General features: G+C 49.4%; 1 protein-coding gene across 4 annotated transcripts in view; it reads right to left on the bottom strand.

Moving 5' to 3' along the window:
- Positions 1 to 567: 567 nt before the first annotated feature.
- Positions 568 to 16,703, bottom strand: part of LARS2 (leucyl-tRNA synthetase 2, mitochondrial) — a 157,495-nt gene continuing 141,359 nt past the window's right edge. For 2 of the 4 annotated variants that reach the window (XM_041762667.1, XM_041762666.1), the window contains 2 exons: positions 6,767 to 6,894; positions 568 to 1,873 (listed from right to left, as the gene is read on the bottom strand). In XM_041762667.1, the coding sequence (XP_041618601.1) occupies positions 1,694 to 1,873; positions 6,767 to 6,894 (308 nt within the window). In that variant the 3' untranslated portion in view covers positions 568 to 1,693. Of the gene's footprint in view, positions 1,874 to 6,766; positions 6,895 to 9,629; positions 9,805 to 9,874; positions 10,201 to 16,703 lie in introns of those variants that run through there. The other 2 variants (XM_041762669.1, XM_041762668.1) reach the window with 2 other exon arrangements.

Below are 16,703 nucleotides of genomic sequence, written 5' to 3'. Positions count from 1 at the left end.
AGTTCTGGTCCTGCCCCCCATTCTGGGCCTCGTCTTTCCTAGCTTTCCTCCTTCATGTTTGGGTCCTTACACCAGACTCCTCTCAGTGAAGCTGAAGATAGGGAGAGGACGGGCTCGTTAGACATTATGGTTCAAATCCATCAATTAACTCATTGGCTCTCAAAACTTGCTGCCGGTTAGAATCACCCATGTGGCTTTTAAAGCTCCTTGAGGCCCAAATACACCTTAGAGTAATTAAATCGGAATTTCGGGGCATGGGGACCAGGCTGTATTAAGTTGATCTGTAATTGTGAACAATCAATTGAGATAACTCACTACCTTCGGACCAGCCAGGCTGTATTAAGTTGAGAATCAGTAACTTAACTGCTGCTGTTGCTAAGGGGCCTGAACAAGCATTGTATACCGCATTCTGGAAGTCCGGCACACACCTCACTTTGTGACTTTCCGGGTGGAGTCAGGCCCAGAGCCGGTGCTTCTGATGACAATGGAGCACCTCAATCTGTTCCTGATTAACTCCTAGAAGTGGAAATATGGTGGCTATAGCAAGATCACACATATGTCCCAAAGTCATACATGACAAACATTTTATTGCGTTAAAAAAAAGTCATCTATTAGCTGCTCAGCTGTAGCCACATGTGAGGCTACTTCGGAAAAATAATAGAGATTTTCAGGGGCGCAGAATGGCTGCATTCTCCTCCACTTCCCCAATAAGCATTCATCAGTGGCTCAGGCCAGTTCTGGTAAGAGCACCTAATTGTTGACTTCCCATAAAACCAGATTACCCTAATGCACGGACAACCTCGCTGGCAGCCAGACGGCAGCGCTCGGTGGCATTGGCCCACTCGCCTGGGGCAAGCTCGCTCTGGCTAACGAGAGGCGCTGGGGGCACAGCAACGTCGGGCCATCTGGGGCCCACATGAGCAGCCTCCCCGTGGGGCTGCGGTGGGCCTGGGATCGGCTCCAGCTGAGCTCAGAACCAGCGTGGTTCTGCTTCACGCCGTAGCACATTTTACATCCCGGGGGAGTTGGAAGCCATGCTTCGCCCAAGAGCCCGTGTGTCAGCAGCAGAGCAGGCCCGGCAGCGGGGACGCCTGCAGAGGGACCGGGCTCAGAGCAGCTTCTGCAGATTGCAGCGGGCTCGCCACATACTGGACATCTGGACACGATCCAAATGGCTCCCCCGTCCAGCCTGAGAGTGAGTAGACCATCTGCACTGATGCCCAAGCTGTCACCCGTTTAACACTGGCTGTCCATACTGCTCCTGTGCCGGGTGTGGGTCCTCAGTTTACCCTCATGTTTCCGGGGTGTGCCTAAGGCAGCACAATTTCTAGGAGTCAGAGCTCCCAGGCTGCTCAAGAGGCACCACGTTCATTCTCACTTGCTTCTCTTCTTGCCTTCCTGTAGACCCCCAGGGGACACCCAGGAGTTCCTCTGGTGGCTTCACCTGCGTCAGCTGGCTTCCTCCACCTGCATCGGTTGCCCAAGCCCTCTGCCCCTGCTTGCCCTCCTCCTCTGTCCACACCCACCCTCACCCCTGCACCGGCCCCGCCACACAGGCTCACTGCCCAAGCCCATGTCAGAGCACGAGGACATCTGTCGCTTCCCCGCCCCGGGCCAGCACACTCCCAAGCCTTCCTCCCCTGCGGCAGTGGGAAGGAGGCCCCCTCCTTCCTCAGAGGCCACCCTCCTGTAGTCAGTCCTGCACCAGAAAGTTGATGAGGGCCGTTCTGGGGGACAGGAAAGCCTTCTTGATGCTTCGCCCCTGCAAGAGCTTGACACCCAGCTCGCTTTGGAGGACAAGTTCATGGACCTTGTCCTGGTCCTGCGCGACTCCTTGGGGCACGGGGATTTTGCCGCAGGCTTTGTTGTTGATCTGGGAGGGAGAAGAGCAGAGACAGAGGATGAGGAGGGGTCCTGAGAGTGGCAGGTGGCCCCAGGCCAACGCCCGCTTCCTGTAGACGGGCAGCATCTGTGCGGGGAGGCAGGAAGACACAAGCACCAGCTTCCCCAGAGGATGGAGGGCAGTGAGGACAGGATTAACGCCCGTAAACCACAGACCAGGGGGGAGAGAGGATGCGGGCGCCCCAGCCCCGAGTGTGCACCTGTGCCTCCTGAGCGCCACCCCATACCAGCTGCGCTGGTGGTTAGCTCAAGACCCTCAGCGGCTTCCAGGGGGAGAGGGATGGTTGGGTCACTGGGGACCGAGTCTAAGTTCCGCTCACAGGGGGTGTCACCGTGAGGATTTAACCCCGGCTCCTGGGGATGGCAGGCAACCTCCTGGCTGGGGGCCTGGCTCCGAAATGGGGCACCCAAGAATGGGGACTGGGAAACTGGACCCACATCACTTTAACTCAGCCTTGCCGAGAACGGGGTCCGTCTGGTTCCAGACATCGGTGGGTATTCACCAAGTACTGTTCAGTGAGGACAAAATTCACAGCAAATATGAATAGATATCGGCACTGGGTGTGGGAGCTTCTGAACAGCCTTGCTTTAGATCCTCCTTCCCACCGCTCCTGTAGGAACACTTGCATTTCTTTCATTTGTGCTCTTTCTCCCCTCACCAAGATTTTGTTTATTTATTCATGAGAGACACAAAGAGGCAGAGACATAGGCACAGGGAGAAGCAGGCTCCCTGTGGGGCGCTGAATGCGGGACTTGATCCCCGGGATCACACCCTGAGCGGAAGGCAGATGCTCAACCACTGAGCCACCCTGGTGCTGCTCATGTTCCTGTCTTGTTCTTGTTTTTTTTTTTTTTTTTTACTGGGAAAATACAGACATTGTATTATGAAAAGTTATCAGGAATCATTTTGTAGGTTTCAACCAAAGCCTATCAGGTGTCCCTCATGACCCAACTTCATTTTTTCAGATTTACTAAGAACTCAGTGGCATTTTTCTTGGTTGTATCAACCTACATCACTGGTGGGGGCCCAATAAGATAAAACATTGTGTCCTGAAATAATTCTAAAATATGATTTTCCTAAAAAAGCCTCCTGGATGCAGGGTGTTGGGTGTCCTAAAGCTATGAACTGGGGCTGCTATTCAAAGGACTGTGCCCCCTGCCACCCCGTCCTCCCACCACCTTGTTTCTAAGCCACTAGAAGCCGCCTTCTTTCATGAACACATGCTTGCTTTGACCAAGACCTCAGAAAAGACCCCCCACCCTGTCACATCAAAGCTGTGCCCTTCTTCAGATCCTGGGGGCCCCAAAACGCATTCTCAGAACTGGGAGTGGTAATGAGTCCCGGCTCCAGCTCTGGCTCTTGGTTCTGACCCAGGGAAGAGTGGCCCAGGGCAAGGGCTCTTTAGCCACTTGCCATGATGGGGCGTGTGGGGAGAGAGCACATGCTCTCATGCAGACTCTCAGGCCTGGACTTCAGTTTTCTCTTCTTTAAGGATGGAATTCTCTGGATGGCTGAGGGAGATAACCTGTCTGAAGGTCCCTTCCTTACACTCCCTTATTATGCCCCTGCCTTTGTTGGGACTCCTGGCCACGATGGAAGGAGCCAGTGTGAGATGTCCACTTCTATACATGGCCTGGGCACCATGACCCTCACTACTTTTAGACCGAGTGCCTCCCTGGAGCCTGGGGGCTGACTCTCAGCTGTCCCTGGTGAGGCCTGTCCAGGGGCTGAGTCATTTTTGTCCCTAGTTGGGTCTGGGGGGCAAGTGACCTGGATGTGGCCAGGGAGCCCAGTGGGCATTCCCACATGGCCTGGACACCCTCTCACGGCTTCTGGCTTCCTGGGCCTTCCCCTTAGTTGCCTAACCCAGGGCAGTTCCTTAGAGTGAGGGGGTCTCCAATGTGCTCCACTTCCTGGCATGAGGCACCAGGTAAATGGACAACAGAAGCCCAGGTGGGATTCCACACTGGACTTGGCCTTCAGGGGTCCACAAGGGAAGAAGCTCTTTCAAATCACCTCAAGTAGTGGCCATTTGACTTGCGAAAAGTCTTCTGGTCCCCATCTGGTGGCCTTGCAAGCTTCCATCTTTGCCACCTCCCCTCATTACTCACAGCCTCGGTCCAGGGCCTCAGCGTTGTTCTCTGAGACTTTGCCAACTGTTGCCTGATGGGCCCCTGGCCATGAGCACTACCTCCGTCTCATCCATGGCCACCCAGCGACACAAGGGCAGCCCTGTGATAGCTATGAACAATGAACGCTCCCGCTGACTAAGCTCTCACTCCATGCCAGGTGATGAGCTACGCAATCCACTGAGCCAACTTGCTCATCCTCCCACAACCCTGTGAGGTGCGCGTATAACCACTCTGTGCCCATTTAACAGATGGGGAAGCTGAGGCACACAAGGTGAAGCCACTTCATCCAGCAAGTGATGTGAATGGGATGACCCCCTTCCACCCCCGTCAGATGCCCTGCCAGCCCCCAACCCTCTCAGAGGCAGAGCCTGGCCTTCTCCCCAGCTCACAGATCCACCATCCCCGAGGGCTTTCCCTGCCTTTGCTTCTGCCAATGAGGCATCCTCTTCTCCATGAGGGAAACACCACTCCCCTTCATAGAGCCCGTCCCACGCCCCCTCCCTGCACTGTCCCCGCTGCCGGAAGCAGTGACTGCCCACAGCAGCAGCCAGTGGCACCTGCCATCTCCCTCGGGGATTAGGCCCATACTGCCACTGTTCCCTCACCTGTACTGTGGACTTGGTTACATGTCATCTGTGACATGGGGAAAACAGGGCCCGCTCCCAGGGCTGTCGCGTGGGGTAAACGAGTCAGTATCTGGAAAGTTCTTAGGGCAGAGCCTGGCCCTTACGCGGCGCTCACTACTTGTTAATGGGTTTTGTTGTTAGTGCATCAAGAAGCAGGCTAAGCACCTCCTGGTATTATTCGATTTAATTCTTTCCACAACGGGCAAAGCTAGGTGCTGCGTTTGCCTCCTTTTGTAGCTGAGGAAGCTGAAGCTACAGAAGCATTTTGTAAAATGGACACTTCCAACCAGGACAGTCTCACTCCCAAGCTCTACGCCTTAACCTCAAGGCTACAGAACTCCCTGTGTGTGTGGCAGTTGTGGGGCCCTGAGACCATCACTCCTGGGCACTGAGCCTCATGAATCTATGGTGGTGCCTGGCCTGGGTGTACCTGGTGTTGGGCCCAGCCCTGTGTGACACGGGCACGGCGAGACCAAACCACGCTGAATGACAACGTGCTATATATACTGCAGCTGCTCCTTCTGGCCAGGGCACCAATCGAGATCCCACGGACACAGAGCACATCGTGGCACGCTGCCCTCAGCCGGAGGTTCTCCAACTGGGCAAACCCACAGGGAGTCCTACTCACATTTTAAACTTTGGGTTTTCATTTCCACGATAACTTAGAACTATTTTATCAATTACCAGAACTGAATTTCTTTTCTGCAGTGATTAAAGTGGAATGATAGTTTACAGACTCAAACTTTGGTTTCTCAAGTCGGCATTTCTTGTGCTATGGATGAGTTCTCTGGGGGTACACAAGACATTTCTTATAAACGTTACTTAAGGTAAAGAAATCTCTCTGTGCCACAAGGCTTCTTCTGGTTTTGAGGAGTTTTGGAAGAAGCCCACCAGGGCAGGCCCACCTCCTCCCTGCTATGTGGGAAGCAAAGTGGGGTTGGTGGGGAACTAGGTGCCTGGAGAGGTGGTGTGGAGACAAAGTGGCTGTGAAGGGGCCGGCTCTCCTCCACAGAGTTGGCTCTCTAAACACCGACCTGCCAGCTAGGCCCAGGGTTTGTACAGATGTAGGAGGGCAGGGGCCTGGCAGACAGAGTGCCTGTGAGCCTGGGCTCTCCCCCAACTCCCGAGTGGTGTGTATTCATGGCCCTTTTCACCATATGCAGTAATTTTATTTGTTTTTCTTTCCTTTTTCTTTCTCCAATCTCTCCCCCTCGGCTTTCAGCTCCATCAGGGCAGGGACCCTGTCTGTCCTGTTTGATTTGTATCCCCATAGCCTAGCACTGAGCCTGACACACAGCAGGTAACTTGATAATTACCAAGGAATAAGCAAATAAACTTGGTCCAGGTGACCGACTTCTCTGAGCCTGATTTCTCAAGTGAAAACAATGAGAATGGAAATGCCTACCTTCCTGAGTGATAAGAGTTTAATTACATTTTGGATGTGAATGGCCTGGCTCCCTGTGTGGTGCAGAGATGTGCTAAGAGGTCTCCCTATTTCTCTTTCCCTCTTCAGCCACATCAGCATCAATTTTCTGTATGATGTGTTTCATAGAAAACACATTAGATATTCAAGGATTACATAAAGGATAAACTGTTATTTGCTCTATAAAAGGTTGCAATAAAAAACTAGTTTTATGTATCTACAATGATGTAATTAACCAAAAAGAAAGAAAGAGAAAGAAAGAAAGAAATGTTATGTAGCCTTTCTGAAATAGATTTTTCAAGGAGGTGTTCCTGGTCTGCCAACCTGCTCACCATCACCCTCCTCCCTGAACGAACCAAGAGCCACCGAATGAAGCAGAAGCTAGAGGAGATGGGAACACAGCGGGAGAGCAAGGCTAGATCAGAACCTGTAATGCAGGCCCTTTTAATCCCTGGAGGGCCTCGAGCGCTTTCTGCTCACAAGCTTTTGGTATGTGGTGACCTCAAAGCTGAAGTGTGCAAAGGAAGGACTAGCAGGGAAGGTCAGGCTGAGTCAGGCTGGGTGGGCTAGAAAGGCCTGATAGGACACCTTTCAACCCCACAGTGTTTGCGGGAAGCAGCGGGACTGGGACCTATCCCTGGTCAGGTCCGCCCCCGGCTCTGGGGCTGCGGGAGACACTCACCAGGACGGCCATCTCCACCACGTCGGGCTGCTGAAGGAACTTTGGGTCCACGGTAGGCCACGCCTGAAGCAGCACACCAGCGTCCCAGGCGTAGTGGGCACACAGCTTCCTGGGCACCTGCGCCAGGCCTGCAACACCAAAGCACAGAGGGTCATGGGAGCAGGGTAAATAGCCTTTGCCCCAACACAGCCTGGTTTGGAGCTGCCTGAGGAGGCCACACCTTGGTTTTACACAGCTTCCCAGCCCGCCCCCCCCTTACTTTGGCCTCGCTTATCATCCTGGGTTATAGGTAGCACCCCCTCCCCATTTTTTAAATCTATAAGAGCAACATTTTTTTTTTAAGATTTTATTTATTTATTCATAGGCAGAGGAAGAAGCAGGCTCCCTGTGGGGAGCCTGATGTGGGACTTCATGCCAGGCCCCCAGGATCATTACTTGATCCAAGGCAGCTGCTCAACCACTGAGTCACCCAGGTGCCCCCCTGTTCCCTTTTTTAAACCGTACCCAGAGCTGCAAAGATGCATGGGCATGTTGTTTTAAAGTGTGTGTTTGGAAAAACAAGGCTGCTGATTTTCCTTGGTCTCTGCACTTCTGTTGATGAAGGAATGCCTTTGTGCTCCTGAGTGCAGAACCCAAAATAATGAGCTGTGCTTGCTTCCTTTCTTGCCTGTGAATACTTGTGGTCTGTAAAGGCCTCTGACCCAGTCCTTTTACTCATGATCACTGGAGCCAACATGCGGAGAACAGCAGGGTGTTCCTTCTCGACCTTTGCAAAGGGATCTCAGCCTTCACACTACACTTTTTGAGAGGGGCTCCTGCCAATGACTGAATTGGGAGCGCTGACTTGGCTCAGGCTGGGTCAAATGGGAGCCAGCAGTGAGGAATGAAAGCCCCAGAAGGCTTGTGTCCTAGAGGGCTCCTTGCTGAAGCCCCCCAGTAGAGGCAGCCGTGCTCAGCACCCACAGTGCTCTATAAGGACTTCAGCCAAGGGCTGCTCATGGGAAAAGCTTCAACTTCAGAGCCTCTGCTGATCTCATGAGCACAAGAGATGCCCTCAAACATGCAAGAAACACACACATCAGAAAACAGAGCTCGGGGTATTACCAGTGTGGCTACATTGCCATTGCCTCCACATCCTCATCCTCCTGGGAGGTGGGCCTGGCACAGGGGCTGGCAGTGAATGAGGCAGTATGCCCCCTGCTTGGGCAGTGCCATCACAGCTGCACGGCCCTCACCCCGTGAATGGCTTTTCCAAGGGTGGTGGAGGTGGGTTGGCCCTTGCACACCTCTTCCTTGAGCCCAGGAGATGCATTTGAAGGAATGGGCCCAAGCCTCTCAGGTGGTCTGAGGCCAGCTGCAAGACAGAGGGAGTGAATCCTACCAACGCCAGTGCCTGGAATGCTGGGCTGTGGCTAATAACATTTTATTTTCCTTGATGGCAAAAGTAAGGTATGTTCCTTGCAGAAAATTTGAAAAGGTCAAACTATAAAGTAGAAAGTCATGTTCACCTGCATAGCATTTTTTAAACTCCTGGTTTTCTTTAAAGATTTAATTTATTTTGAGAGAGAGACACACAGAACAGAGGGAAGGACAGAAGAGAGGGAGAGAGTCTCAAGCAGACTCCACATGGCACTGGATCCCATGACCCTGAGCTGAAATCAGGTTGGATGCTTAGCCAATTGAGCCACCCAGGCACCCCTAAACTTCTGATTTTGAAGAACAGTAATGTATGTAATGAATAGTATATTAACCAACTCCACCAAACCAAACCACTACCCCCAGGATCATACTATATAGTAGCTTTGTATTCCCTTCGTTTCATTATTTTAAGACAATGTTTCATTTCATAGAAAGGGATGATCTACAATAGCACATACAGCATGATCCTAGTTTTACTAAATATTTATATGAACAGATAAAAGGTCAGAAGAATAAAGCAGAATAACAGCAGTGATTCTATCTGGGAGGTGGAAGCATCGGTGATTCTTTTAATGCTTTATAGATTCTCTACAAAAAACATTTATTACTTCAGTAATTTGAAAGGATATTTCAGAATCAACTTTTCCACACTGTGGGGTCAGTTCAAGATTTTTCTTCTGGTTTCTTTTTTAAGGTTGCATTTTGTTTCCCATTTAATTTTTTTTTTTTTTAAGATTTTATTTATTTATGAGAGACAGAGAGAGAGGCAGAGACACAGGCAGAGGGAGAAGCAGGCTCCATGCAGGGAGCCCGACGTGGGACTCGATCCCAGGTCTCCAGGATCACACCCAGGGCCGAAAGCAGCGCTAAACTGCTGAGCCACCTGGGCTGCCCGCCCATTTAATTTTTGAATCCAGTTGTACTTCATCTTGTGTGTGAAGAGAAGGAGCACAACATGGTTGCCCAAACCTAATTCGGAGAGTAAACCTTCCCCATTGGTTTGTGATTTTTCTTTTATAAAATACCATAGGGGGATTGTCTCAGGACCATCCAAAGCTACTATCTGAAGCTACTCAAAGTGCCCATCTGCCATGTGCTGGAGCAGAGGCTGGAATGTGGATCCACACACTGGTTTTTTGAAAGTCTTGCTACCAAGAACTTGGTCAGCCTAACTTAAGATGTGTGCTCAGAGACACAGTTGGTCTAAGTTCTCAGCTCAAGCTGCGTATCTTGTTTGCAGAATGTTATAGCCAGTGCTCAGACAGGCCTCAGGGCTACGGCTCACTCTGAGGAGACCAGACCCATTCCACGCTGTCGACTTCAGACTTTTTTTTTTTTTTTCAAGATTTAATTTATTTATTCATGAGAGACAGAGACAGAGTCAGGGACATAGGCAGCGGGAGAAGCAGGCTCCCTGCAGGGAGCCTGATGCAGGATTCGATCCCAGGACCCAAGGATCACGACCTGAACCTAAGGCAGACGCTCAACCACTGAGCCACTCAGGTGGTGTTCCTCAACTTTTGTCTTGTTTCTTGCGTGACCATCACAGATTTATGTGTTGCACATTATAGGTTTTTACTCTTCGGCTCTCTTGGCGTAACCCTGTGCTGCTCGTCAGCCTGAGGGAAGAGAAAGCCCATCAGAATCTGTGCATCAAGTGGTGTCAAAGATGTAGTCCTGGGGCCCAGCTGCCCCTAAGCCCTGGGCTTCCAGCACTTGCTGATGAACCTACTCCATTTCTAACAGATGTGCCTTCTGGCAGGGTCCAAAAGGAGCTTCCTGCTTGTTACTCAGAAGGGGTACTATTAAGACTCATATCTAAATACAAGACAGAGGTCACAGAAGGGAGATAATCACTTCTTTATTTTAGCAGGCTGGCCCAGGATGGCTCATCCTGTGATCCAGCTGCAGTGGGAAGGACTCCAGAACTTCTGCGTGGTACTTGTACAGGATGCCTGGGAGATGAAAAGGGCCTTGGACACAAATGTTGTAGGCAGAAGCTGTTGCAAATTCCACTGGAAAAAAAATGAGGAAGCTCAGCCTTCCTGGAGCAATCAGGATGCTTATTTATAGCAGCCTGGGTCCCCGCCAGAGTTTCCATATAGATGGGAGTGGAGCCATCCCGCTTGGCGGCGAGGAACAAAAAACTCAATGGCTGCGGGTTCTACGCAGTGTGTTTGTCTCCCTCCTCTTTAGGGAAGTAAAAATACCTAATGTTTGCATATAGCAAATACGATGGTTTCTTTACGAGACACAGTCCAGGTCGAGAGCAGGCCCTTGGGTAACACCTGGAGAAAGTCTGAAAACAGGCTGGGAAGTGTCAGAGCCCTGGCATACAAGGCCATCGCACAGGGCCGGCTGTCCCCCACGGCCCACCCCCTTCCTGTGCCTCCTCTGGGAGAGCTGTTGTGGCTCACCTTCCTTCGAAACGACCGAAACAACCGACTCAAGCCTCCTCTCATGCTCTGAGAGCTGGTGAGGTCACCACGGCCACCATGGCACCTGGGAGTGGGTGGTGGTGCACTTGCGGTGTCTGGGGACAGCAGCCTCTCTGGTGGCCACCATCAGGCCTGCATCCACCCCCACCCCAGCTTGTGCACTCACACACAAGGGTGGACTTGGGGACTCCAATGGCCTCTGAAGCCAACTGAGCTTCATCTGGCTCTGGCGATTCCAAGAAAATGGATAGAATGTGATGCCGCTTCATTTGAGCCTTTATCCACAGAAAGAATTCCACTGACATTATTTTGAAATAACAACACTGACTCCGCACCCATATTCATATGTAAAATGCCACCAGGTCATCAGTGAGAACTTATTTTCCTTTACAATGATCACAAACACACCCCTACGTGATTTGTATGTTTGTAATTTTGTTGAAATTAAGGGATACATATGTATATAGCAAAACGCTAAGCTACACTATTTTGCAGCCACTTTCATTTTACGAAGAAAAATGGATTTGTGGCAGCAGCCTGATCCTTCAGGATTACGAGTTACCTCTGGATGCGTAAGTGGGGGCACAGGGTTCCCTTGCTGTGACCTCACAATTATGGTGGTGACGGGACACCTGGAGCTCGCACGAGGCAAAGCCTGAGGCAGGAGCGCAGACAGAAATTGCTACACAGCCGTAAGAGTGGCCAGAAAAGTAGAAACAGAGATCTTACCACCACATTTTAAGTAACTTGTATTTTGGGTAAGCAGCACAAAAACTAGCAGCAGAACAATCACCCAAATGCCCACTACTGGATGACTCATGGGACGTTCTCAGGATGGCACACACCATGGCCGGTAAAACAGGGTACGTCCGTAAGTGTTGACACAGAACTGGTCTCACACACACACACAGAGAAAAGCGTTTGTACAGCCTGCCAACATTTGCATAGAAACAGATGCACGTCTCACATACTCCATGCGTGGAGTCCTAGTGTCAGATTGAAGAGCCAATACGGAGCAGGTGTTCCCAGAGCAACAGAGGGACAAGGGTGCTATGGGGCTTAGGACACACCCTTCTTCGACAGTTGAATGTTTCACAGTATGTGCAGAGATGTGACTTTTCAATTAAAAATTGAGGTTTTGCTTTGCTTTAAGAAGCCCAGAGAGAGGGCAGCCCGGGTGGTTCAGTGGTTTAGTGCCGCCTTCCGCCCAGGGTGTGATCCTGGAGACCCAGGATCGAGTTCCACATCGGACTCCCTGCACGGAGCCTGCTTCTCCCTCTGCCTCTCTCTTTCTCTGTGTCTCTCATGAATAATAATAAAATCTTAAAAAAAAGAAGCCCAGAGAGGTGCACTGGAGGGGGAGTTACTTTGTGCAGTTGGCTCTAGGCCTTTTCTTCTGAAGCTGGTCTGCTTGCTTTCTTCCCTCCCTCCTTTTCTTTTTAAGATTTTATTTGTTTATTCATTAGAGACACAAAGATACAGGTAGAGGGAGAAGCAGACTCCCTACAGGGAGCCCAATGCAGGACTCGATCCCTGGACCCCAGGATCATGCCCTGTGCCAAAGGCAGATGCTCAACCACTGAGCCACCCAGGTGTCCCCCGCAGCCCGGCTTCTTACAGAGAAGTGAGGGCACTCTCGAGCAGCAGAGCTTGTGGGACATGGAGATAGGCCTGGCCTGTGACTGCATCCTGTAGCCACTTCATCCTGCTCTCCTGAGTGATGCAGGTGCCTCAGACTCCAGCAGGATGAATGAATGGTTGCATCTGGTCAGGTGTGTGTGTGTGTGTGTGTGTGTGTGTGTGTGTGTGTGTGTGTGCGCGCGCGCGTTAAAGACTTCTCCAAAGAGAAATAAATTCCTTCCTTTCTCACGGTCTACTATGTTCCAGGGCCAGAATCTCAATATTCAAGACTTGTGGGTTTAGAAAGAAAATTGGAGGAATGCCTGAGTGGCTCAGTGGTTGAGCGTCTGCTTCGGCTCAGGTCATGATCCCGGGGTCCTAGAGTTCCGGGATCAAGTCCCACGTCGGGCTCCCTGCATGGAGCCTGCTTCTCCCTCTGCCTATGTCTCTGCCTCTCTCTGTGTCTCTCATGAATAAATAAATCAATTTTTTTTAAAGAAAGGTCACTTCTGAAGATGATGAAATTATACCTCCAACCAGAGTACCATGGAGAAGCTCCCTGTAGGGTGATTTTCTGCTTTCACTGTCCACCAACAAAAGAAACCTTGTGTCTTTTGTGTGGAAACAGTATCCGTGACTCCAAATACACAAAATTTCCCTAAGCAAGCAGCTAACATTCTCAGCTGGGGAGCACAATACTCTATTATGGTACACAAAAGTTAGCTGTGTGAATTCAGACATGGTGTCTTGAGCTCAGATCCCAAACTTCAGGAAGGAAAAAAGATTTCCTCATCCTGTTACAGTTTGCCAACTGGCAAGACACTGGTTCTGTTTCTTACTGGAAGGTCTCCGCTGACCCTTTAAGGGGTTGGTTCGGGACTACTAGAGCTTCTCTGAAATGTTTCCTTTTTATCCACAGCAGTGATGGCCATTTTGCTCCCAGGGCTCCAAATCTCCCCTAGAAGACAGATCCCAACTCTGCTGCTCTTTGGAGGGAGGCTCTCTCCTGGGAAAAATGTGCTTCTCTAGGGAACTCCAGAAAATGGCCATTTCTGAACATTCCATCCTCACCGTATTCCCTTTACAACCATTCTGACTTATCTGTCAAAGATGCAGGAATGAAACCAGAAGTTACATGAAAGCCAAATTTTCTAGAACAAATGAAATGTGTATCAAAACCTGGATGGAGAAGGACCGACAGTGTGGGATGGCAATAATGATGCTCCTCGCAATACAGTGCTGCCATCTGCAAAGCACTCCCCATACCTTGACACACTGGCCCTCTTCAGCTCTGGGACGGTCATGTCTCCACTCTCTCCTGAGGGCACCTGACCCGCACCTGTGATGTAAAGAACAGGGTGCCACACCAGGTGTGTGGGACTCCTCACATGACTGTTAACGGACCCGGTGGCTCATTCAGAGGGTGTCAAATGTACATGTGTGGGGAGCCAGGAGACAAAGGCTCCCCATTACCTCCCTGAATTCAAGATAATAAAATCAATTGATATGAATTTTGAAAGCCTGAGTGAAAATGTTATCTAGACAACCCTCCCCAGTTTTCATGCAAATGCCCTAAACAGAGCCTGTACATAATACATGCTCAATAAACCCAACTGAATGAAACTCTGTAGCAAAACTAAGGTTCCATCTCTACCTACTCATCATGCTGCAGCTCACAAAAGCTGTGTGTGGTAGGACAAATCATGGAGCAAGGTTTGGAAGGGGCTGGTTTCTTTCCTAATTCTTTGGCAAGTGTCCTGTTGGGGATCCTGTCACACAGCTGAGGGATAGACGGGCAGGGCCACACCATGCTGTATATTCGTGTCCTAAGACTGGTCCTAAGACCTGGTCCTAAGACCAGGGACAGGGCCCTGGGTAGAGTAGATCTCTCCGCCCTCCTGCAGCACAAATGAAGGGCCATGTGAGGGAGGAGTTTCTTCAAATCGCACTGACACTAGTCCTTCGTGGGCGAAATGAAATGAGGGAGATAGACAGATAATGTGGGACAAAGAAGGAAGATAAAAGGAGATGTGCATATTCTAGGATGAGAGTAAGTTTATTACAAACTAGCTTGGTTTTGTTTTAGAGCAGAGGAAGACTAGGAAAGAATGAACAGTGTGCCATTTAAAAAACTTACTGTGGTTGCCAATGGTAGATCAAAGAGCCACTTTTCCTTCCCAAGGAGAGAATAAAAGGCTGCATAATATAATACAGCATGAGCATGGAGGGCCTGAGACCAACCTCCCTTTAGGGCACTCTGTCTATGCAGCAAAGAGTGAGTGTCTCATTCTCTCTAGTCTTTAGAACAAGCATCACAAGAGGCAGAGGAACCCAATGCAATTCACTCAGTGGAGTCAGTGAAACCCTCATTTCCAAACCTGACCACTCATCCTGAGAAAGACTCATCCTGGTCTTCCATAGGAAATTAATTGCCAAATCCTAGAGAAAACACTCGCAGATAGAATTCAATGGCATCCTGAAAATCCACAACACCATGGTCAAGGTGAACCTATGCCAGGAGAACTTGAGGTTAGGCAGTCAATTAACTGGGCAGAGATGTCATCAACAGGGCAATGGGGGAGATTAAAATCAAATGATACAAATACCTCAACAATTGAAGAATATGGATGTTAAATAAAACATAAGCTCCCACTCCTAATATGAATTCTGGAAAACAAGGACAGAAAGCTGCTTCCTTAGCATCATAAGGGATTTTGGGTTGCCTAGAAGGCTCAATCCGTTAAGTGTCTGATTCTTGATTTCGGCTCAGGTCATGAACTCAGGGTCATGACATCAATCCCTGCGTTGGGCTCCATGCTCAGTGGGGAATCTGCTCAAAATTCACTCTCCCTCTCCTCCTGTCCCTCCTCTCTCTCTCTCAAAAATTCTTTAAAAAACCCTAAACAACATTATAGGGAATATCTATTCTAAACCAATAGCCAACATCCAACCCAACAGGGAAATGTTAGTTTCCCTTCAATCCGGAAGTGAGACAAGACGATGTGGACCAGGATCTCCAATATCCTGTAGGGTTTTCTGAGCAGTAAAATACAGTACGTACACAGACTCCAAACCATAACTGTTAGAAAGAGAACACTTATCCTTTATGCGCTGATCACAGAATGGTACCAAATCTAAGAGGATCTTACCCCTTATACAAAGTATGAGAGAGAGGGAATTGGGATAAGAGAATAAGTATGCAAAAAAATTTAAAAATTACATGCCAGCCATCACCGTTCAAAATGTATAAAGAAAAAAGATTCCAGTTACAAGGGCAAAAATAAAACATAACGGGCAGCCCAGGTGGCTCAGTGGTTTAGTACCACCTTCAGCCCAGGGTGTGATCCTGGAGACCAGGGATCGAGTCCCGCGTCTGGCTCCCTGCATGGAGCCTGCTTCTCCCTCTGCCTGTCTCTCTCTCTCTCTCTGTGTCTTTCATGAATAAATAAATAAATAATATCTTTGAAAAAAATAAAAATAAAACATAACAAAAAATACTTGGGAATAGTCTTAAGAAATGTTAGGACTCACATGAAGAAAACTATAAAACTTGACTCAGCGTAAGGGAAGTCTTGAATAAAGAGAGAGGTGGGGTGCCTGGCTGAGTTGGGGGAGCATGTGACTTCTGATCTTGGGGTTGTGAGTCTGAGCCCCACAATGGGTGCACAGTACTTTTTTTTTTTTTTTTTAAGATTTTATTTATTTATTCATGAGAGACACACAGAGAGAGAGAGAGGCAGAGACACAGGCAGAGGGAGAAAAGCAGGCTCCATGCTGGGAGCCTGACTTGGGACTCGATCCCAGGACTCCAGGATCATGCCCTTGGCTGAAGAAGCACTAAACTGCTGAGCCACCCGGGCTGCCCTAGACATTACTTAAAAATAAAATTAAAAAAAAAAAAAAAAGATTTATTTTAGAGGGGAGGGGGAGGGGCATGACCAGCAGGGGCAGAGGGAGAGGGAGAGAGACTCTCAAGCAGACTCGGCACTGACTGAGGAGCCTGGTATGGGGCTTGATCTATGACCCTGAGATCACAGCCTAAACTCAAACCAAGAGTCGGACACTTGACCAACTGTGCCACCTAGGCGTCCCCAAAATAAAATCTTAAAAAGGAAAAAAAAAAAAAAAAAGGAGAGACAGACCAGACCACATGGAAGTCTGGAAGGGGTAAAGATGTAAAGCCTTCCCGAATTAATTCTAGGTTTAACCACATTTCAAAATCTCAAGGATTTTAAGCACAAAATTATACCAGAGTTCTACGAGAAGAATAAACAGGTGAGAAGAACTCAAATAATGACAAAAAAAAAATGAAGGGAGGCTAGCCCACAGATGTTAACCTATGTTGAAAAACCAGTAATTAAATTAAATTAGTGAAACAGAACATATACTTCAAAAACAGATCCTCGAGTGGAAACGGGGATACTTTCAGGAAAATAGTCTGGCAACATAGATCAAGAGCC

The sequence above is a fragment of the Vulpes lagopus genome, chromosome 7, assembly GCF_018345385.1.
Source record: "Vulpes lagopus strain Blue_001 chromosome 7, ASM1834538v1, whole genome shotgun sequence".
In the NCBI taxonomy this organism is placed as follows: Eukaryota; Metazoa; Chordata; class Mammalia; order Carnivora; family Canidae; genus Vulpes; species Vulpes lagopus.
Note: the sequence above shows the minus strand (reverse complement) of the source record. Positions and strands in the feature narration are given on the sequence as shown.